Here is a 24,155-nt window from a genome sequence, read left to right as displayed (position 1 = left end):
TGCAGCCTCACCCAAGGTGCTCACTGCCCTGCATGTGTACAGACCAGTGTCCTCCTCCATGCACTCCCACACCGTCAGGGAGCCCGAGCCATCAGGGTGGTGAGACACAGAACGACGTGCATCAGAGAAAAGCCGCTCGGTCCCCTTGAACCATTCCACATCAGGGCATGGCTCCCCAGCCACGGTGTACTCAAAGACAGCGGTGAAGCCTGGTGCACATTGCACACTGTCTGGTGCCCTGGCAAAACAAGGAGCCCCAGGTACCCGCTGCCTCACATGGAGGTGGGCACTGCATGCAGCCTCACCATGTACATTGCTGGCCATGCACGTGTACTTGCCCTCATCCTGCATGCCCACATATGGGAGGATGAGACTGTGGTCATTTCCAGCAAACACTAACTTACAGTCTGCGGATGGGGTTAACCTGACACCACTGAAAAACCACAAGATTTTGGGTGTGGGACTTCCAGTAACAGTAACAGAAAGCCTAGCTACATCTCCCTGCCAGACTTCAACATCTGAGACCTGTGTGAGGAAAACAGGTGCACTGCCCCCCTCCTCCATTTTCATCTTTGTTTGGCTGGAATAAACTGTTTTTTCAGGCTCAAATTCAAGTGTTTTTTCTCTATCAGGCAACTGAAGGCTGCTGCTGTAGCCTTCACTTCTTCCCTCCTCAGAAGACACAGTAAGAGAACTAGAGAAGTCTGTATGGGAAAAAAAAATTGTTTAGTTTTACTAGAATGTTGAAGTGACCACTTGAAGGCAGCAATAAACAGCAAAGAGTAATATACAACTCTGTTAGTGCAACTATTTTTGTATATGTGGAGGTTTTCTCCACAGCAGGTAACAATCTCCTGTGCAGCAGGTAACAATGAACGTGAACAGAAGGTCCTCCTTCTGTTAAATACACACTTACCATAAATAACCACACACAGTGTGCTGTTAGGTTACTTATGAACTTGTTATCTTGATCAACATGGGCATCTCTTTAAACCTAACATCACAGTATGGGTTAGTCATAACCTCTTGTGGTATTCATTGTATGCTGCAAGTAACAGTTGCACAACATTGATGCATTTCAAAAATATAATTAAAGTGGTATGTGCCGTAGATACTTATATGTACAGTCATACAAACAAGTACAGGAGAACAGTGCTAAGGCTCTGGTTTAATTTAAAACACCAAGAAAAAACAGATTGTTAGATTTAGTTTTGGAAAAATATGACAAACTTTACAGCACACCAGACTTCCTTCTGGTGCAGTTACTTCACTACTTTCAACTCTATTTTTTGTCTAACACAAGATATTTCCACTCCCTTACCAGCTTTGTCCTGCCCCCCATCCCCCCCCCCCCTTTTTTTTAATCAGTAGACCCTTGCCGTTACAACACCATTATTACTAAAACCATGAGTTTACATTCTTGATTTAATGTCATTGATTTTCCTTTCTGCTTTTAAACTCCTCCCTAGCACTATTCTGCATATTAAAACCATTGTTATACCCAAGAAAAATACATTAGAGCACTTCAAGGTTTTTCTTCTTGCCTTTGTGAACTTGGACAGTTATATGATGAACCGCTTTGTTCTAATGGTGATTTTGAAATGTGAGGAAACAGACATCATGGAAAGAACATGTTGTCTGTCCTCTGCAGATCCTAGACACTAGAAACATCAGTGAATTCTGAGATTTCCAGGAACAAAACAAGCTATCCAGGAAAAGCACAATGCAAATAAAACCTTTGGAAATCAAATCCTGTTGTCCTCACAGCTATGGAGAAGAACAGAATATGCCATACCCAATTATTTCTCATTGGTTTTAGCAATTATTAATCTTTCTACAAACATCATAGTGTACTTGACATAACACAGTGCGTAGTGATCACCTGCACAGAAGAGACACTTAGAAAAAAAAAAAAAGAAAATTACATCTATCCCTTAGTATTAACTAAAAGCCTCATTAAACCAGTAGAGCAGCTTCCTCAGAAATACAATGTGCTAGTGAACTTGAAGATGATCAATTGAAATGGGGCCCATAAGAAAGTATAAAAATTGCAGAAGGGAACTTACGATAACAGACATGAGAAGGCATTATATACAGGAGTGGAGTACAAATTAATGCACTTTTTTGTGTTCATGTTTGTCATATTTATGACAAAAAATACAGATTATTTTATATTGTAGCTATGTCTGTGAAATGAATAAAGTACAAGAAGCGACGGACTTAAATATTTTACATATTTATTTCACAAATTAGCCATACATGCTAACATTTACACATTGGTGGCAAACATAATTCATCCTTTTTTTTTTTTTTTTTTTAAGATACATGACTTGTAAAATTGAAGACATTAAATCTGACAATAAAATTGTGATATTTTTAGTTCCTTTGAAAGCAAAACATTTTGAAGGGAGGTGATCAAACATGGCTTAAAGCTATACCAATTGCCCCAGAGGAAGTTTATTTAAACTAGAATTATTCCAGATTTATACTGTTGTATCTTAGGTCAGGCTTTCTATCTTCACAAGCACAACATTGTGCTCCTGGCCAATGTATGAAACTTAAAATTAGACTTTTAAACTTACAAAAAAACACAAACACTGCTGCACAGATAGAGATAAATATGCCTGGCCATACATTTCAGATATGATTACGAACTTGGACCTGTTTGGATACAAGGCTTTGAAGCAGACCTATTTCTACTAAAAAAATCAGTTAATTTATGTGCAAATTAAACACAGGTCATAATTGCTTAGGGCCTAACCAAAGGCTTTCTGGCCTCATTGACTTTGTACCTAAAAGACTCATGTCACAGCTAATGCATAGCATAGAACAATTCATGCCAACTTCCCTAGGGACCTCTGCTGCCTCATGAATCAGTTAGTGTTACACATCTGCACACGGAATGGATAAGGACAGATAGAGAAGCGATTAACTCCCATCACAATGTTGGGTCAGACACTTCCACTTCTCTTTCCTACCAAATGTTACCTAAAAAAAATTAAAATTATCTCCACCTATTAACAACATACTTAAATATTGATTATGGGGTCATGACTGGGAAGAAACCGAAGTGACACAATGGTATTAACCTAACCACTCCAGTCACATCCTGGGTCATTAGAAGTTGCCTCTCCTACAAGTTGAGTTTATACTGGGCAGCACAATTGGGCAAAGTGAATCTTTTGAACAAAAATGGCTATCCTGAGTAAGTGATGAGATTATCTTAAAAGACTGAGTTTTTGAGGCACACTGACCTCATTGTGAGGATATGTCAAACTCAGAAACAAGAACATGCATAAACATAGCTGGCTGTACTATAGTAATAGTTCTCTCACACTTAAAATCACCATTCTCCTTAAAGAGGTTTGCAAGGCAACAGACAGCAATTTGTAAATAATGTGATGAACATCATAAACAAATAATTAAAGTAAAAGTATTTTTTGCTAAGGGTTGTTTAGGGTTTCACTTTGGCATATAGGCAACTGGAAAACTGGCACATGCATTACAGTTATTTAACTTCTGATAAATATTAATTAATAACTTTTATACCTTTAACATACTTGCTTAATCAATTTATCATTGCTTATGTAAGACAGATTACTTTAGTTTTGATTTAATTATGTCAGCTACTGCTGATTCCTCCTCCTAAATATTAGTTTTAAATACAAAAATATATACTCAAACTGAGAACATTAACATAAAAATCTTTGAAAATGCCAGAGGTAACAATTGAATGTATTCTATTTATTTCTGGTCATATTGAAACATAGCACACCTAACTTTTACTAATAAAATTAAAAAAAAAAAAGGAAAGGAAAGGAAAAAAAAGAATTTGTAGAGATTTAGTTCTAATGTGAAACAAGAATACTGCATAAAAAAATCTCTTACATTTTTTACTACTATGTATTTCCTATGAATGACACTGGAATATGGGGACAAAAAAATTATATTAATGAATTTACAGTTACATCATTGATTTATTAAGCTCCCTCTCCTTTCTCTTTAACTTTTAAAGATACAGTACAAAATAGATTTTTATGTTTATTACTTGGTAATAGAGTAAAAATCCTGTCCAGTCTCTACTAAAGCAAAACTTCTATTCTCTTTCCATTGTATCACTTTTCTTTGCAACAGAATACTTTCTTTGACTTAATTAAAAAAAATAAATCATAGGATTCCATGAGTCAACAGAGTGAGACCAATGAATGTAAGAGTTTTGCAATGACAGAAACTGTAGACACAGGATTTGAATCAGAGAGACTCACATTTTCTGACACAACATTGTGAGAAGGGGAAATACCAGTTTAAGGAGTTCTTTCATGGAATTATGTCCAAACTAAAAAGTAAGCCTAAGTCAGTATTCCATACTGTCAGATTACAAGAAAAAGGTAAATTCAGCATTTTTAGGTGATTTCTAGCCTATGTAAAATAATAATTGCATGGCTACAGACACACAGGGATATGTACACTATACAGATGATTCCTATATATATGAACGTCAATTAAAATATCTTTACAAGAATGAGTAAGGAGCTTGGGAGGAATCTGAAATGTACCTCAGTACAGAAAGTGTGCATAAAACTTATGCACACCATAAATCTCACTTAAATTTCACAGTGAAAGTAAATTTAAATGAGATAGAAACATGCCCATGTGGAGTGAATTTCACCCCTAAAGAGACGAAAAACAATGCCCCTAAAATGATTGTTGCATTTTTACCTGTAGTGAACAACAGTATATAACATTTAGTGTTTCAGAAGAGACTCTAAGTTATGGACATTTAGTATAACGTTAACACTGCACAAGTCTCAGCAGTTCCTGCCCTGTTCGTAGCTATACATTTGTACTTCCCACTGTCACTTTGCATCAAATTTTCAATAGTTAGGCTATGAGAACCCCCCTGCTCTTCCTGCACACAGTACCTGTCTCCTTCCAACAACATCTCATCCTTGTACCAATGAACACTCGGGTAAGGGGAACCAATCACAAGACACTGGAAACAAGCTGAGGCACCTACAAATGTACTGTAGTCAGAAATGAGCCTCAGAAATTTGGGAGGGGTTTCTGTGGCCTGGAACTCAAAGCTGCAGCTCTCTGAGTCCTCTGCTTTAAACTCAATCTGTTCTTCTTGGGATGGCTCTCCAAACACATCAAAACTAATATCAACATATTTCTGCCCTTCCACCTCTTGCTCTTGTTCAGTCACTGCAAGCAGCTGTATTGCTCTCTCCGAGTTCTCCATGTGTGGTTTAAATTCCAGCTCTACTTCTGAGCAGTTGCCTGGGGACACAGTCTTACTCATAAGCAAGTCACACTTCTGGGGCCTCTCTGGTTCACTGCTCATGTCTGCCTCACTGCTTAACTTAACACTTGCTCCTTGCTGAGCTCTGACTATGAGGGAGCCTTTACACATTGCTTCTCCCAGCCTATTGATCGCCCGGCAGTGATACCAGCCACCATCAGAAGAACCTACATTAAGGACCTTCAAACTGTGAAGTCCCTCTTTCTGACTCACAACATACTTCCCTGAGGTGGGTGTCACACAGGTGTCACCTTTAAACCACTGCACTACTGGGACAGGAGTACCTGTTACCACACACTCAAAGACTACCTCTGAGCTTTCTGTAACTTCCACATCTGCAAAGGGCACGGCAAAGCGGGGAGGCATTTCTGTCACTTGGAAATCAATTTTCACATCCTCACTCTCCTCTGAGGCCAAGCCTGAAACTTGCTCCAACAGGGCAAGTGGAAGGACATCCAGGGAAACCACTATGCTCTTCTTATCTGGGCTAAACTCAGGACTAGTTATGATTTTGACCTGCTTCTCAAACTCCTTCACCTCATTTTCATCCAGCTCCACTTCCAGAAGGATTTCCTGTGGTGAAGGTGACCGTGAGGATGTGTTTCGCTCCAGGTCAAAGTGTATAACATGCTGGTGGGTCACAGGGGGTGGCAGTGCTAGTGATCGCCCATCTTCAGACAAAACTTCCACCTGGGCAATGCTTTTAGCTTCCCCCACAATGTTCACTGCATGGCACAGATACTGTCCTTCATCGTCTTTCTGGATGTCAGTGATCTCCAGCATGCACTTGTTCCCATCCTTCTCTATCCGCACTCTCTTATCCATCTCCAGAAGAGATTTATTATGATACCACTTCACCCCTGGATCAGGCACACCCACCACCTCAGCCACAAAACTGAGTGTGCTGCCCTTGTACAGCCTCCTCCTGCTCAATGCCTTGAGGAACGCAGGTGGCATCTCATTGCCTGATGGCTCCAGGGCTTCACGGGGGGTCCTAAACACCTCAGCCCATGAGTGGTCTGGAGTCTGACAGCTTTCCTCACAGGGAGTAAACATTGCCAGGGCATCCATATACTCTCCAGTGGGTGTCCGGTAACGCTCTGGTGGTGTTCTGTCCCCTAATGCAGAGCTGGGTCCCTCGAAGGGTGTGAAGTAGCGCTCAGAGGGTGTGTTGCACTTTGAACCCTCAGAGGGTGTGGAGTAGCACTCAGGTGGTGTGTTGTACTCTGATCCCTCAGATGGTGTGGAGTAGTGCTCAGGTGGCATGCTATACTCTGATCCATCAGATGGTGTAGAGTAGTGCTCAGGTGGTGTGCCATACTCTGAGCCCTCAGATGGAGTGGAATAGCGCTCAGGTGTGCTGAGTGGTGTGTGGTAGGATGCTGATGAAGCAGTTTCAAAGATCTCCACTGAGGAGGGAGGTGTGTAGAAACGGTCTGAATCAGGTGACTCCTCTCCATTCCCACTCTCTAGCTCTATGGACATTTCTGACTCAGGAGAGAAGGGCCGGGCCAGCTCCTGCTGGTTGTTGTAATAGTCATAAACCATGCTGAAGGTAACCTCCTCCACTTCCAGGGAAGTGATGGTTTCTCGCTGTTTCTTTTGAGCTGTGCCTTTGACATCTGGAGCTTCCTGCATCCCCGCTGACCTTAAATACTTGGTCAGGGAGAAGTCAGGCTCCAACTCTGAGGCTTGAACAGCACTGGGCTCTGGACCTGCAGAAACATCTTCCCATAGTCCTCCACCATCCGAGCTGTTCTCAAAGGCTTTCTTAGTGGGAGTCCTCTTCTTGCCCCCACAGTCCTTCCTTTGCTCCTTCTGTGCCACAGAATCATCCATTATCGAACCAAGTTGGAGTTGCCCAAAGGAGAAACCCTTAGTTGTGTTTGGTTCTGGATGGATGTCTCTGAGCATTCCCTCAGGGTAACTTGTGCTTTCTATTTCACAAGTGGAACTGCTCACTACTTTCTCAAAGATCTTTTCTACCCCAGAGACATCTTCCTCCTCTGTTTGATGCCCAGGCTGGGGTTTCCTCTCAAGTGCAGCTTTTTTCAAGTCACTGATGAAGCTGTCACTCTGAGTGTCTGTTGACTCCAGCCTCTCCCCACTCCCCCACACATGTGTTTCCTGTACTGTCCTTTGGAAATCTGCTGTGGGCTGCACCAGAAAACTATGATTTTGTCCCTCAAGTGAATCCTCCCCAAAGACATTTGCCTCTGACTCATGAATTTCTTCAGCAGAAGTCCTCTCTTCAGCAGATAGTGTGATGCTGCCAACGTTCCCACTGGGGATTCGCAAATGAGGCTGCCTGATTTCTGTCGGCTGCGCTTCTTCCTGGACACTGACCTCCTCCAGCTGCATCCTATAGATCTGACACAGCTCCTCACTTAGAGAAATCTCTTCCACAAGCACTTCATGTTTCTGCACAGGAGAGATGGGCCCTGTTTCTCCCAGCTGAACACTCTCCAAACCTGCAGGGGGTTGTGCCTGTTTTGTGTTCACAGATTCTTTAGCTGGGAAAGGCTCCACAAACTTCTTCAAATCAAATATGATACTGATATCATCGGTCTCAGATGACAGTAATTGCTCTTTGAAATGAGCTTCTGGGTGAACTTCAACTTCCTCAGTAAAATCCTGACCTGATTTTGCTATGCCAGGAGGAGTAAGAATTAGATCCAAAGAGTAGTTGCCTGTGTCAGGCTCTGCTTCCTGCAGCACTTGTCTATCATTGTATATTTCCCAGTGTGCAGCATCCCCAGCACCAATCATTTCTTCTTTATGAAGATGGTCATCAACCTCAATGTTCTGTTCAATATCTACTGATCTCTCTTGCTCCTTAGCCTTTTCCTCCTGCTGCTCTTCTGCACAGAAGTTATAAAAGCCTAATGGCACTTTTGTGGGTGTGCTTGTAATATTGTCCTGTAGGTGGGGCACACTTGGCTCATCTACAGGAGATCCATCAGAAGGCATTGCCTCCCAGGCAGGTGCATCACTCTCCTCCAAGTAGCTGTCACTCTCCTCTTGCACCAGTGGTGATACAGGAATGAAAAACTGTGGATCCTCACACTCACTTGTCAGAGCAGACTGCTCAGAGGCAGGCATTTGCCCTTTCACTTCCATAAATGGTGACTTCAAGAATTCCCAGGACAGACTGTCTGTATGTTGTGCCAGCTTGTCTCCTTCAGCCTCCAGCTCCTCTGAAAAGTGACCTGAGTCCTTGGCCACAAGTTCATGCTCTTCCCTGGACATGCTTGGGTGCAGGACAGTGGCATCAATTCCAAAGCCACGTTCCTCAGAGGCTGCTTTTCCCCTATGCTGCCTCATCTTAGAAATATCATCTGTATCCCTTACACACTCTTCTGTATAACCCATTTCCTGCCTCGAACAAACCTCCATGATATCCAGCACCACTGTTTCCTCCATCTTACCTTCCCTGAAATCCTTTTCAACCTGCTCACCAGAAGATGGAGACCACTGCAAGGGCCAGGACAGATGGGATTCTTCCTCCTTGGAGCATGTGATTTGTTCCTCTTCCTCCTTCCCAAGTTTTTTGAGGCCTTGGAGTTGCGGGGTATGGTTCATGCCAGGCAGTTCCTCAGTACCTCCATCCTTGCTATACAACTTGTGTGCACTAGGCTGCACTGTCAGCTCAGAGACAGTCTGGGCTGTTCCAGCCACATTCTTGGCCACACAACAATACAGCCCAGCATCTGAGACAGAAACCCCTCGGATGTGTAAGCGATGAATGCCATTCTCACCCTCCTCAAACATAAGCCTCTCACTTGCAGAGAGACTCTGTCTGTTCTGGGACCAGGCCACAGCAGGTGGAGGCTGCCCAGACACAGCACACTCCAACACAACTGCCTCCCCTTCATAGCAATGGATGCGTGCTGGGGTTTCTGCCACAATTTGGGGTGGCTCATTTCCCACATCAAATGAAAACTTGAACTTGTGCTTTATGGCAGGTGCAGCCTGATCTGGAGAGGGCTGTGTGGTCTCCCTCATGTCTGTGTCTTGCTCTGGTGTTGGAGTGGGGGCAGTGATTTTGATTTCCACAGGCAGTGACAGTAGGTCTGAGTCTGGAATGGTATTTGGCAATCCCTGCTCCACTGCAAAGGCCAGGCTGACTTCCTCCTCTTCCTCTTCTTCCTCCTCCTCATTCTCTTTCTCCTCTTCTTTCTCTTTCTCCTTCTCCTTCTCTTCTTCCCCTTCTTCTTCTTCTTCTTTTTCCTCCTCCTTCTCTTCTTCTTTTTCTTTCCCCTCTTTCTTCTCTTCCTCTTTCTCCCTCTCCTTAATGGCCTCATAGGCTGGCATCTGCCGCCTCACATGAAGTGCAGCTGAGGTGCTGACTGTGCCCAGTGGGTTGAAGATCACGCAGGTGACTCTGCCACCATGCTGTGGGAGCAGAGATGGGAAGGTCAGTGTAGAGCGGCACCCTGTGGTGTGAACTGCGGTGCCCCGGATGCGCCCCACAGGCTCAGCATTGTTGTACCAAGTGACTGTTGGCTGTGGGCGGCCATGGAAGAGGCAGGAAAAGGTAACACTGTGCCCCTCAACAGCCTCCTGGGGCTTGACCTCCTGGACGAAGAGAGGTGGGCAGGGCTCCAGGAGCCCACCTGGTGCCTGCCATCGCTTCCCTGCTGCCTTGGGCCTGCCATACCCTTCCATCACCTGCACCTTGAAGGACTCAGAGCCATCCATCTTGCCAGGTGCCTCAGGTGGGCTGAGCTTCCCAGCAGGACCCTCCTGGGGCATAGACATGAAGGATTCCTGCTTCTTTTTCAGTGCTGCCCTCTTTGCCTCCCGCAGCCGCTGCAGCTTCCAGCGGATTTCCTCATCTAACAGCTCATCAGCATTCATCACTGTGTCTCTCTGCTCCCCACCACATGCTGGCCTCAGACAATGAGATCCCACTAGTGGCAACCTCTGGAAACGGATGGTTCGTACCCTGCCCTGGGCTGGGGAGAGGTTCTGGAGCAGCTGCTCAGCCTCCTGCCCCTTGTCAAAGGGTGAACCAGTGCAGCGAAGCACGACCCGCAGCCGGTCCTGCTGCCGCTGCTGCAGCAGGCACTCCCAGCTCTCCTGCATCAACTCCACTTTCCCCCTGAAACCCAAGCCCTGAAGCTCACCACTACGTGCCACTAGCAGTGAGGCAGTGGATTCAGCTGAGCCCTCACTGTTAATGGCAAATACCCTGTAGCTGCCAGCATCATGCTCTCGCACATCCCGCACCTCCAGGCTGGCACTATGCATGTGCTCCTCACTCTCAGTGCGAATCACTTTGCGGCAGTCCTGGTGGACTGGCCGGTTGTTGTGAAACCATGCCATGTGGGGTGGCGGGCATGCCACCAGCTTGCACTGGAAGACAGCAGGGTCCCCCTCCAAAACAGACCTACACTTGAGGCCCTGCATGAAGGTGGGTTTGCAGTTCTGGGGACAGTCCAGCACTGCTGCTGCCTCAGGTCCCTCGAGGTTCAACTTGCTGTGCTGCCCTGCAAGAAAAGGAGATTGGATTACAGCATGCCCCACTCTGCCTGCTATCTGATTGAAAAAATTAAATAGCAATATATTGAATTAAAGAATGGGCATGCAACATTTCATCACACACCCAGGAAAAAAAAGTAATTCACTCACCATATTTGTTCGAATAAACGCAATGCCTTGCTCTGTTTAAAAGATTGACACGAAAATCGTTCGTTGTCTTTTCTTTCTTCAGACTGTGGAAATTTCTTCTTGAACAAGCAAAAATGAATTTCAAAATAACACGTTCTTCTGTGTGTGTGTTTTTGCTGCCTGGAAAAGCTGTGTGTCTTTGGGTAGCAAAGAAGAAAATCTTACCTGACTTGCAGACAGTAGAATAAACGCCCTTTCTGACCCTTCTGTTTATAGATTAAATGTTCAAACAATTGAGAAAAAATATTTTGAAAGATATACAAAAAAACATAAGTAATTAGCTAACATGAAATGAGAAGGCGTTTATTCGAACTAATACAGCCACTAACTTCACAGTGTTATGCACAGGGGAAAAAAAAAAAGCAAGCAACATGAACCACATATGCTATCTGCAAGCCAGGGTACGAGATGTATAATGATGAATTAATGAATGTAAATGAAGTGCAAAGAATCATGGGAATGTATAGCTTTCACATATCCTAAACAACAAATGCTTTCTAGTAGAATTCATCCATCTGATAACGTCCATTGAACTGATTAAGGTTAGGTTGATAACTTGCTTAAAAATAATATGATTAAAAATTGTATAGCTTCCTTCTGAAGTAAACTATTCCATGCATTCAAAAGGAAATTGAACAAATAAAAGCTCTGTGAATAGCTGCAAAGCATGAAGTAAAAGTTCAGAATATAGCTGCAAAATTATAAATTTGAAGTTTTAAACAATTTAAAACTTAAATAACTTTATAAAGCAGGTAATCCTTTGCATACCAAAACAAACATGCAACATGTTCCAATATGCTTTAAAATTTGTCTGTTTTTCCCCATCAGACACTACACAGAAGCAGATAAACACTTTTCAGTGTTACTAAATACTGGTAACTACTTATTCAGTGTAACATTATTAGTGACTGTACCTTTCACTTCCATTTCAATCTCTTCCTCTAGCTTCTCATGAATAATTTTTTCAGGAGCTAGAAAAACAAAACAAAACAAAAAAAAAACAACAGATTTTTTTGAGCTAAAATTGCTAAATGTACCAGCCAACATTTTAGGAAGTAAAAACATTCACTCTTTCTTGCAAAGATACAGAAATTCACACATAAATACACATAAATGCATGCCAAACAACTCAAATATTTGATAAACTTTGAGAACAGAGTAATTGAATGCTTTCAAACTTGTTTGTAATGTATACTTTTCTACAAGATTTGCTTCTGTTTTTTGGAAGGGTGAGGGAAGGTTTCTATTGTAACATGCCTTTATCATGCTTTAAATTCCTGAAGAAAACATTCAGCAACCCACAGGCTTATGAGATGTTTCTCGTTCTTTATCATCTCCCAGGGAATGAATGTACTGTAATGCAATGATGTTATGAAAGAGGAATTGATACTTGGAAGGAGCATGCAGTTGCCAACCTGTCACTCTCAGATGGGTGCTGCACTCGGCTTGTCCTGCAGGATTAACTATTCTGCACTTGTATATACCCTTGTGGTTCTGACCAACTTTCAACAATCTTAAACTGCACAGTGGCCCATCATGTTTTAAGGAACACAATGCAGACTCCTCAACTATTAGCTGATTGCACAGCCAGAGCACACAAGGTGTAGGCACACCCTTCATTACACAAAAGAGTAAAACATCATCTCCTTCTTTTACAATGGTTTCTGAAGGCAGAGTTTCAAGAAACTTTGGTGCTCTGGCATCAGTTTCTGCAATGTCTTCCCATGGCACAACATCAGGATAGTAGACTCTGCTTCTTTGCTTCTCAGCTTCATGTAGTCTTTGAGAGGTAGATATAAATAAGCTTGAGGTTTTCTTGGATGATTCTTGTTTAACTTCAGATGTTTTAAACTGACAATCTTTGGCTGATTTAAAGCTTTTAGTATCTGATTCAAGGGTAATTTTTGTTACTGCTTTGGCTTGTGCTTCTTTAGCTAGGTAAGAATAAAGTTAGGAAAAGGATTAGGTCAGATGTTTTGCAGGAATAAAAAGCATCCTTATATTTAGGCAGGGAAGAAAAACAAGCATTAATTAGTACTGAAAAGAATGTCTAACATGTTAGTGTCATAAGGCTATTAAATATGACTGATCACACATTTAAGAGCTCTTTTCCTGCTGGGCTAAGTTGAGGTCCCTGTTGAGTCTATATGACTTTCATGGGACCAAGATTTGGTCCATAAGGCCTAATACACACCTATCTTCAATTTTTTAGAGCTTCAATGTAACAGCAGAAGTAGCTGCAGAAAAGTAGCAGCAGAAAATTATGTAAACTACTACGCACAACTCAGCAATGAATAAAGAAATGTCAGCATGTAAGAGCCAAATCAATGTCACTGCATCAATAATTTCCTCATTATTTTTCTGCTCTTGATTCCTTCAAGCTCAGAAATACTATAACCTGTCTATTGTAGTGATAATAGATTTTTGAGTTTTCACCAGTAACCCAACTAACATTTTAATATGCTGATGTCAGGAAGAAGGGAAAGGAGCCTTGGCAAAAATAAATACTTAGATCAGGGCAAGTGAAAGGAAGAAGACAATCCATTAGTGCAGTCATACAGAACCTGCACCCATTAATCCTTTCAAGCAAATTACAATCCTGATTAATGCGAAACAAGTTGGACCCCTACAATCTGAAATGACCAGGGACGTAGTTTAATATTGCTTACCTGACATCCCTATCTCCCTTAAACTCCATCTTCAGGAATTCTCAAAATGCAAAATTTCCTACAAGCCTGTTCTACTTTACATCTCATTGCATATCATGAAAGATATGAGGAATAAAAAGCCACAGACTTCTGTTACGTACTGGGAAGAAGTGTGAAGTTACAACACTTATGAATAGAGCCATAAATGTATGTGCGTGTGGGAACCCAAAGAATTATTACTAGAGCTTTCTCAATTAAATGCTGATAATTAAAGAAATATTAGTGAGCTATAGGCTGTGATAATGAAGTTGCAAAAGGTAAGTCATAATTTTTAAAGTCAGATAACCACCTTTGACTGTTAGTATTGCAGTAGTTGTTGTCCCTCCATGATCATTATATACAGTACAACTGTACAGTCCTTGATCTGTCAGCTGGGCATTTAAGATTGTGAGCAGTAGGACACTTCCATTTTGTGATATCTTCAGTTTTTCAGACACTTCTATCCTTTCACCTTCATGAGCCCAAAGAAACTCGGAGAAGAATTCATTTTCTAAGGCACATATGAACTGAGCAATGTCACCAGATTTCACATTTAAGTCTCTGAGTTGCAGAAGAATCTTTGGAGGAACATCTTTCAATTCCTGAGCAGTGGCCATAGAGATTCTGGTGTCCTGAGATGTTTGGGAAAGGATTGTTGTGTGCATGGCTTCTGTTTCTTCAAGTGATGTAGCTTTCATGGTCAAACTTTCAGATATGCTTTCAAAAACCTGTACACTCAATTCCTGTGATGGTTGTTGCACTGATTTAAATTCTTTTTGAAAAGCTTTAATGTTCTTCTTTGTGAAAGGAGCAACATGAAGTTCTGATAGAGCCCGTGACCGCATAGAATCTTTTACATCTTTCCCAGAACTTTTCCTATCTAGGGATTGCACTGTGTAATCAAGTAACAAAAAATAACAATATTAGTATCTAAAGAACTTTACTGGGCCATGATGTGAACAAAATCATACAGCACGGAGGATGAAAATGAATGATCTTCACTTGAAAACTCAGCATGCCAGATGTACTATGCTCTTGACAGAAAGAATATCTATTCACAAATGTGAATGACAAATGATGCCTAGTCTAGTCATGCAGTTGATACACAGTTGATGCTTGTTTCTTCTTTCACTTGTGAATTTCAGTATTAGATAGCTTAGTATGGAACTTTTAAAGGAGGTATTTTCTTTTTCTTTTTTTCTTTTTCTTTTCTACAGGATAATGCAAAATACCTCAGTCAATGCTACAGCCATTACTTAATTCCATTTTTAAAAATCTGAACTCCTTCAGTAAAATGATTCTATTTCTTGATCTACATCAAGATAGAAATTTGCAAATCTTCAAATATGTTATAGTTTAAACAGAATAAATGAGAGTGGCTGGGTTACAGATAGTAGGTACTAATAACATTAGCTGCTAAAGAAAAGGTGTGAAATGAGGAAAGAACGTTAGTAGCATTGTAAAAGAGTGGTATACAACAAACTGAATCCCTTTGAAATAAAAATGGGGCTTTACCTTCTTCAGTCACTGTAAGTGTAGCTGTACAAGTTGTTTCTCCAGCACTATTTCTTGCCTTGCAAGAGTATTGGCCAGAATGCTCTAAGAAAGCATCTACTATTATGAGCATAGCTGCACCTGTAGACTCATCAAAGTGGAAAACTAAGTCTTTTGTTGGTAACATGAGGTGTTGATTATGAAACCACTGGATTTCTGGTTTGGGCATGCCAGAGACTCTAGCTTGAAATCTGACTGTTTCCCCACTGCATACCCTGCAGCTTGAAATAGGCTGGATAAAGGTGGGCCTTTGGCCAATAGATTCCTCCTTAAGTGAAATAGATGAAGAAACATGCCAATGGGACTTTGTTGTAAGTTCTTCAACCTTTTTAAATCCTGAAAAGAAGCATGCCAACTTTTAATTTCTTACTCTACGCTATGTTTTCTCTTTCAAGATTTTTTTCTTACTTGCAACTTAGCAGCATTAATTATTCTAACGCATCATTTAAAAAATCTGTTGCAAAAAAAAAAAAAGAAAAAAAAAGAAAATGTTTATGGTTAAGTAATATCAAGGACAATACAAAATTTAAATATCAGATTCTCCCAACAATATTTCTGCTCTAAAACTTTGATGAATGTTTCATCAGTTTGTATTTCTAGATGATTTTAAGGTCCCTTCCAACCCAAACCATTCTATGTATCAATGTGAACTATATCTTTTCAGCTTCCCAAGGCTGGTACACATCCTTATTTAACATGTTTTCAAAATTTTCAAAGTAATATATTTTACACAAAATCTCTTCTTAGGTCCTCCTCACAATCAAAAGCAAGAATGTGTAAACAAAGCACTTCCATTAGAGAGAAGATTACTACCATGTTTGGTGCATGCCAGATTATAATACTGGAGAGAAAGAAAAGGTCATGTGAATGGAACATTGCAAAATTGTGAAATACTTTTTCCTTTGTATAACATGTATGTTGTGGACATTGTAAACGGTAGCAACTAGTTGAGTTAAAAGACAACAGACAATGACTCACATATCATCAGTGTATATTAAGATTAGTATTGGAACATGACCTAAACAAGACATCTTTAATTGTACACTGTACCTTCTAACTTCAGTGTGGCAGTGCTTGTCACTTGTCCTACAGAATTACTAGCCACAAAAGTATAGATTCCTTCATCCTCTGGATAAGCTTCGGCAATCTCCAGCTGGTAAGTGTCTTCAAACTGAGTCATCCTAAAGAAACGTGATGGCTTGATCTCTTTGTCTTTGCTACACCAAGAGACTTTCAGATCTGCTCAACCAACAGAAAGAAAAAAAATAAATCTGTAAGTTATGATATGAGACTTGTAAATAAATACTATTTTTATATTTCTATTTGTGAGAGAAATCTCAATCTTTATCTCAAGTATCAGTTTGAATATGCCTTGCATTACTCTGATAACATATGATCACTGGAAAATGGCCTATGTGGTTTTTAAGTTTTGATTTCTACCCTGAAAATATTTGTATGGGAAAATTTATTCTAGTGCGGCTATAGTCCTGCATAAAAATCATTTTTTCCCTTTCCTCTCTTAAAGTATAAATTTAAAAATATTTTTCTACTGCTAAAATTAGTGAAAGTCACATTTTTTAAAAGGGATTATGCTACAATTGCCTGATTAAACAGATTATAAAATCACTAGGTCAGGCTGAACTGTTTGAACAAATGAAAATGGATTTTTTTTTAATTTTTTTTTTTACTGAGAAGGACAATATATTGCCTTTTTTATCGTAAATATCGTAAGTTTTACAGATCATATTTCTCCAGAAAGATCCTGTCTTTGATTCTTTGTAATAGTCCTAAATAAGAAGTGTTATTTCTGTAGATTTCATACACTTGGAAAAGAAAAGGAATGAAGCAGACTTTAAGTGTGCTTCTTTACCTGTCACTGTATTATATTATGAATCTTTTTTTTTTCCACACAAATAGTGTGATTACTGTCATTAGAAGAAAAAGGCAGTGTTTTCAATAGCCAGCTGCAGCGTGCACCATTAAACAATGTTTTTTAATAGTGTATTACTTAAGGTAATAGAAACATTTTTCATAACACAAGTGAGCGGTATGCAAATCCATTTGGGTATTCAAAAAAGGGGAGTTAGATGAAAGGTTCCTTATGCTCTGTGCTGTAAATAAAACTGCAACATTTACATAAATATAGTTCTTTCAAAAAAAGTTAAATCAGCATGCTTAGCACAGAGGGCAGGCCAGTCTTTCAAATATGTATTTTCTGAGTTTATCATCACTTTTATGGCAGAAATAGATTTGTCCAGCCTTTTTAAAGGGAGAAACATATCAAAACTGAATTTTGACTTTAAGTGATGGAAATGCAACTTTTATATATTTGTCTGTGTGTATATATATATATATACACACACACACGTGCTAACAATTTATTGTGGATTTTTATACAGATATCACTCAAGATTATTTCTAAAGTTGGAATGTTATTTATCTTTTAAAATTGCAAATTCTTTGGGATTGGACCTAGATCTTATTCTACACTTTACCATGTGAATATTTTATTACTAATCATACTCAAGACCATTTGCTGAAGTGAAGAAATGTAGTTTGATTTGGTTTTTAATTAACTTGGAATTATTTAAATTTTAAGATGATATCCTATTTACTTAAAAGTAGAAAATGTATTTAAGGAAAATTCTACACTTAAAAAGACAATGAGTAAACACTTAGAAATCCTTACAAAGCTAGGAAAATAATGCAGTGGCAGTTTAGAGTTTGTAGAAGTACTCAGCAATAATAGGGTGATCAAAGTACAATTTTGGTCTGTTTCTTCAGATAATTGATGCAATGCTGTGTGACATCAGAAACTTTGCCATGTTCATGTAACAGGATAATGGTTTTCTCTCTTGATATTCTGTTTATAAAGTCTGCATGTTATTACAGTGACAAAGTTTTGCAACTTCGGATAGCATTTGAAACACCGAAGTCTCCAAGACACATTTTTTTTTAATCAGATGTGCTATTCTTTTCAGAAATACTTATTTTTTAAGACAGAATATAATTTCCATGCTTGCTACCACCCTGTGATGTATAACTTGCTTAATAGCTAGTCGTCAATGAGTAACAATCTGCAGTGTGTATATATCAGACAACTGTACCTCTAGGGAAAGACTGATTTCAGTACATACAGTGCAGCATTTTTTCTGAGTTGAAGATGAAAAATTCTGAGAGGTGAAAAGATGTACAGTATTTCATTAAACCCACCTGTCCCTGTAACTCTGCACTGAAAACGAGCAGATTGTCCCTCAGATGTAACAGCATCACGAAGTGGTATTATGACAGCAGGTGGATACACTGGCACCTCTAGCTCAGGAGAAACAACTTCTGGGACTAAAGGATAAGAAAAAGGAAGCCATTTTTCAAGATGAAGATCAGATACAGCTAATTACTGACAATGTCATTTCATAGACACGCTCGATGTGAGCATGGGAAACTCACTTTCCACTGAAAGTGAAGCTGAAGTTGTAGCAACTCCGTAGTCATTTTTTGCTTCACAGGTGTACACTGCTGAATCTTCAGGGAAAGTCTCGATCAGCAATAGAGTATATTCTTGTGCATCATGAAGAAATTTGCATTTGAAACCTGGAGAAAGCTGTTGATCATCTTTGTACCAGGAAATTTTGGGCTGGGGTTTGCCTGATATCATAGCACTGAAGCGGGCAGGTTTACCAGACTCCACAGTGGTTGGCTCTAGCTCCTGAATAATCTGAGGTGGCTCTGGAGCTGCAAATTGGGAGGCAAGGGGAAGGGGAGGAGGGAGAGGGAGAAAAAGACAGAAAAATCTTATTAATTATATTTACTGAGGCTTCAAAAATATTAGCAAGGAAATTTCCAATTTTAATCTTGTTGTTCCCAATCTTGCTTGCTCATGAAAATCTGCCCTTGGTAGAAGCAAGAATGATAAACAACTGCCTTAACAGAACTAGCTGCATTAAAATAAGTGTTTTTTGGCAAAATGCCTCCAGTGACTGTTTGGTTGGTCCCTCTGTCAAGGTGTATTTGTCCATATGAGCAAATTAGTTTTATTTGGACTTCAGAATTTCCCGGTCTAAACAAATACAGAGGGAAAAAGAAATGTCACTGCATTTTCAGCAGCTAAACAGCTATTTCAGTAGAGCAAGAAACATCCAGGTACATGAGGATTCTGGCAGTGTTCCATAGATGAAATTCCCTTTGGATTTATTTTTTTATTTCCAAGGTTAGAATTTGAGAAAAGCTATATAAATATCAGAAAAATTAAGGGTAATAAATGCAGTCAAAGTATTGGTTTTGGATATACGTACCATTCACATAGAGAATAACAGAACTCCTATTACGTCCTGCAACAAAAGTATATTCTCCAGCATCAGAGTAAGTGGTTTCAAAGATGCTCATTCGATGAACTCTCCGTTCCACTACATAGTTGTATCTTTCCTCATACTGGAAGTTGATCTCAATACCATCCTTGTACCACTGTGGTTCAATGTCATCTTCATTAACTTCAAATTCAATTTCAGCTCTTTGTCTCTCAACGACCTAAGAACAAGTATTAGAAATATTACAAATAGCATTTTGTATTTACAGATGCTCTCACACTTCAATAAACCTTCCTAGAGGAATGCTCTGACTTTACATTTACAGTTTGCCCTGCTAGGACATTTGCAGGTTAGATATTGTTGCTCTTCCTTTGCATGATTATTTGAGTAGAATGATAAAGTTATGAAATATTTATTCTCCTATGCATGCTGTACCTGAATGTCTTTACGGATGCTTCTGATACGAATATCACGACCTTCCACTAACAAATTGGCACTGGATGTGTTTCCCCCTGCTACTACAGTGTACTGACCAGCATCAGACATTCTTGTGGAAGGAATGATGAGACGGTGGACATATCTCTCACGCTGAATTTTCATCCTAAGGAAATCAGAAAAGAAAGTGAACAAGTTATTTCCTGGGAGAAAACATATAACAAAAGGCTATATGGTATAGAAGCAATCATTTACCTGTCACCAATCTGAAGCTCTTGTCCATCCTTCATCCACTGAACCTGAATGTCAGGTTCTGAAATCTCACATTCAAAAATAGCCCTCTTCTTCTCCACAACCTTAATGTCTTTAATATGTTTCCTAAATTCAATGTGACGAGCTGTGGGAGGGTGGAATAGAATGAGAGCCATACTTCTATTTAAGCCACTGTAAGCCACTAAATATACAAATCAAGACAGCAAATACCTTCCACATATAAAGTGGCTGACGAAGCTGCTTTTCCAGCAACAAAAGTGTATTCTGCAGCGTCACCAAAATGCACATTCCTTATTGAGAGGGAGTGTGTGAGCTTCTTTGTTCGTATCTGGCATTTGTCAGTTGATTTTATTTCTACCCCATTCTTGAGCCATTTATATGAGATACCTTCATAGTTAACGGTAACTTCAAATGTTATTGTATCTTTCTCTTCAGCATTGATGTCCTTCAGCATGGAGGTAATTAGGATAGCTAAAAGAAAAGAAATGAACCTGGTTTAGGGTTTGGGGTTTTGTTTTGTTTTGTTCTAAACACACTAACTTAGAGATGTTTAAAATTCTTTTAGACAGATCCTGATTTTTGGAAATATGAAAATGAAAGCCTGAGTCTCTGTGTCCAGAATCAATACTACAGTTAAATTTCCTAAAGCTTCTGAATGACGTAGGAATCCCAAATCTGTCTCCTATAGTGACCTGGTGCTTAGGGATGTTGGTATAAACAGAAGGATCAAGGACCTGACTTTCAAGCGCACAGCTTCTATATCTCTTTTTAAAATGTAACTTATGTGGCATACAGTTATTTGAAAATATCTCCACAAGACTGCTGTTTTTGTCTGAATTGTACCAACTACCTGTATTAAAATAAATTCTATTATTGCTAACCGTAAAATATTCTGGTTAATTGAATATTCACATACGTTTTACAGTCAGAGTTGCACTGACTCTGTCATTTCCACAGACAAATGTGTATTCTGCAGAATCTTCACTGCTTGTGTTCATGATGTTCAGCTGATGGAGTTTCCCCTGGACCACTATTTTGAACTTTTCACTCATTTCAATCTCCACACCATTTTTCAACCAGACAGCAGGTACATTGAAATGAGAAACTTCACATTGAAAAGAGGCAGTTTTGGTCTCAGGGATCTCAATATTTTTCATGGTCTTTGTGATGTGTATGGCTGTGAGTTAAAAAAAAGAAAAAAAAAAGGAAAAGAAAAAAGTATTTTTTAAAAGTCAGTATGTGTGCAAGACAGCAAAAAACAAGAGTAAAGTCTATGAAGTGTGAGATCAAGTTGTTCTATATGAGTTGGTATAGCAACTCATATAATTACTTTCTTACAAACTTAAAATACTTACTTTCCACAAACAGCTTAGCTTTACACTCAAGTTGTCCAACAAGAGCTGTATATTCTCCAGCATCATCAGGAGATATGTTATGCAGCATCAGCTTGTGAACTTTCCTTTGAGATATCATCTTGTATTTATCACTTTGTTTAAGCTCAACATTTTTGTGGAACCACCGAACTGGTACCGTATCATGGGATACACTTAGTTCAAAGGAGACAACAGCATTTTCCAAAGCAGTCACATCCTTTGGTTTTTTGATGATCTTGACAGCTTAAGGAAGAAAGTTAGCAAGATTCATCAATGTGCTTGATTTGTATTTCAAACCACTCATTAAAGCAAATTTTCAAAATAGATTGACTTACTTTCCACATGAAGTCTGGCATTTGCTCCTATTTTTCCAAGCTTAAAGCTATAAACAGACTCATCAGTGACAACACAGTGTTTGATTTTCAGTGTGTGAACAGTTCCTTTCACTGAAATTTCATATTTGTCATTTGATTCAAGTTCAACACCATTTTTAATCCACAGAGCTCCTTTCACATCAGGGTGAGTCAGTTCCACACTGAAAACTGCCTCTTGAGTTTCTGTCACAGTCAAGTTCTTTAGAGTTTTCTTTATCTTAACAGCTGGGAAAAAAATAAAGTATTGATAAAACAGACCAAAATTTAAAAATTATAGTAAATATAATAATCTTAATAAAATGGAATTATGGTGCTTCATTTTAAAATCTATTATGTATATATTAATTTATACAGTTTCCACCAAAGTGATGTGCTTGGAACACAAAAAAAGAACATTTACTTGTACTGTCCATGAGAAACTATATATTTATTTATTTATCCATGAGAAATTTTATTTATTTGATATGTTAGCAATTTTGATATGCTAGCAATTATTTCTACCTGCCAGTACCACAAATAAAATGTTTTTTATTAAAATATCATGCTAACTTCCAAATATGGACAGTCTGAAATACAGTAAGTTTTGCTACCTCACAAAGCGTGTCGTAAAACAAAATTATTTTCAAAATATGAAATAAAATATGTTTGTATCTCAGGGCCTGATCTAAGACACAGTGAGTGATGCTAGACTGTCTTAAAGGCATCAGATAGTTATTATACAAACAAAACCACTAAATACTGACCTTCAACTTTGAGTTTAGCAGACGTCTTTGAGCTTGCTATTTCATAGCTATATTCACCCATATCATCTAGTTTTGTGGCAGGGATATTAAGCCTCCTCTTTATACCATCAGATTCAGCACGGTACTGATCTGTCATAGGTAATGGTTTACCATTTTTTAGCCACTGGCCATCCGATTCAGGATTTGCTACCTCACATTCAAAAATAGCTCTCTGGGACTCAGCCACCGTCAGGTCAGTGAGAGGCTTTGAAATGGCACCGCCTGTTGGAAAGCAAAAGCACATTTGTTGCCATTGCACATCTGTTCAGTTTGCCCCTGTACAGAAATGCAACCACATGAAAAGCAGGTTCTGAATACAATTCTCTGCCCTAGTTTTCAGCGTGCCCATAGTCATTCTGAGTTCTGTGAAAAATCAAGAATAGAATCTGACCTGAACGTCATAAAAATATTTCTTACTTCTATCCTAGTTATTCTAACTTATTATTTTTGCTATCAACACAGGCACACCAAACATTTAAGAAAAAAAAAACCTTCTTTCTTACATTAATTTTATCAAAAGCATATTACAGTGTTTGTTACTATGATTCTGATTTAGCAAAATGTATAAACACTTACTTAAAAGCTCTGTTGAATTCATATTTTATGGATTAGAAAAGATAAGGGGAAGATTAAGGAAAACAGAATAAAAGATAAAATGAAGGCAAAGAAAGTATAGAAATAACACAATTGCTACATTTACAAACTACAGTACATTGAGCATTGTTTCTAAATCACAATAAAATAAGAATCTTGGACTTTAAGCCTACTAACCCGCTACTATCAGCTTTCCAGATGTTTTCTTCTCTCCAGCATAAAATACATATTCTCCTTCATCATCTTTCATCATTTTCACCACTGTCAATTTGTAGATTTTGCCATGTGCTTCAATTTTATATTTAGGACCAGCCTTGATCTCTTGCCCTTTGAAATGCCAAATTACATCAATCCCCGAATGGGAAAGCTCGACCTCAAAAGATACATTCTGTGTTTCAGTGCAAGTGATGTCACGAAGACCTCTGATAATCTGAATTTCTACAGAAAAGAGCACATTACAAATATATTAGTTTCTTCCACTACTTTGTATTTAAAGAAATTATTTCAAAAATAATTGCACCATAAACAAAACCTACTTTCAACGGTGACATTGCAACTTGTTTGAACTTTGCCAACCATCAACTTGTAATGCCCTTCATCTGATGCATGGGTTCTGGTAACCACTAGCCTCTGTTTAGTGCCTTTACACACAGCTTGTACACGTTCATCAGGCTTTATCTGATGATCATTTAGGTACCATTTGGATGAAGATACATCAGGTGCTGAAACTTTGCATTCAAGAACAGCTTTTGTTCCTTCAACTACATGAACATCTTTGAGGGGTATTATTATTTCCACACCTGC

The 24,155-nt window shown here is 39.3% G+C and overlaps 1 protein-coding gene across 1 annotated transcript in view; it reads right to left on the bottom strand.

The window, feature by feature from the left end:
* The window catches only part of LOC121072380 (titin-like), a 246,198-nt gene that overhangs the window by 194,664 nt on the left and 27,379 nt on the right, over positions 1 to 24,155 (bottom strand). The window contains exons 31-44 of the mRNA XM_040561912.1: positions 23,888 to 24,151; positions 23,529 to 23,789; positions 22,719 to 22,979; positions 21,937 to 22,200; positions 21,584 to 21,844; positions 21,145 to 21,405; positions 20,439 to 20,699; positions 20,211 to 20,352; positions 19,956 to 20,121; positions 19,509 to 19,740; positions 18,664 to 18,948; positions 18,430 to 18,555; positions 16,267 to 16,455; positions 11,890 to 11,946 (exon numbers count right to left, since the gene is read on the bottom strand). Coding sequence (XP_040417846.1) covers positions 11,890 to 11,946; positions 16,267 to 16,455; positions 18,430 to 18,555; positions 18,664 to 18,948; positions 19,509 to 19,740; positions 19,956 to 20,121; positions 20,211 to 20,352; positions 20,439 to 20,699; positions 21,145 to 21,405; positions 21,584 to 21,844; positions 21,937 to 22,200; positions 22,719 to 22,979; positions 23,529 to 23,789; positions 23,888 to 24,151 — 3,030 coding nt within the window. The remainder of the gene's footprint in view (positions 1 to 11,889; positions 11,947 to 16,266; positions 16,456 to 18,429; positions 18,556 to 18,663; positions 18,949 to 19,508; positions 19,741 to 19,955; positions 20,122 to 20,210; positions 20,353 to 20,438; positions 20,700 to 21,144; positions 21,406 to 21,583; positions 21,845 to 21,936; positions 22,201 to 22,718; positions 22,980 to 23,528; positions 23,790 to 23,887; positions 24,152 to 24,155) is intronic.

The sequence above is a fragment of the Cygnus olor genome, chromosome 6 (assembly GCF_009769625.2).
Source record: "Cygnus olor isolate bCygOlo1 chromosome 6, bCygOlo1.pri.v2, whole genome shotgun sequence".
NCBI classification, from domain to species: domain Eukaryota; kingdom Metazoa; phylum Chordata; class Aves; order Anseriformes; family Anatidae; genus Cygnus; species Cygnus olor.
This window is presented reverse-complemented; position numbering and strand designations above follow the sequence as displayed.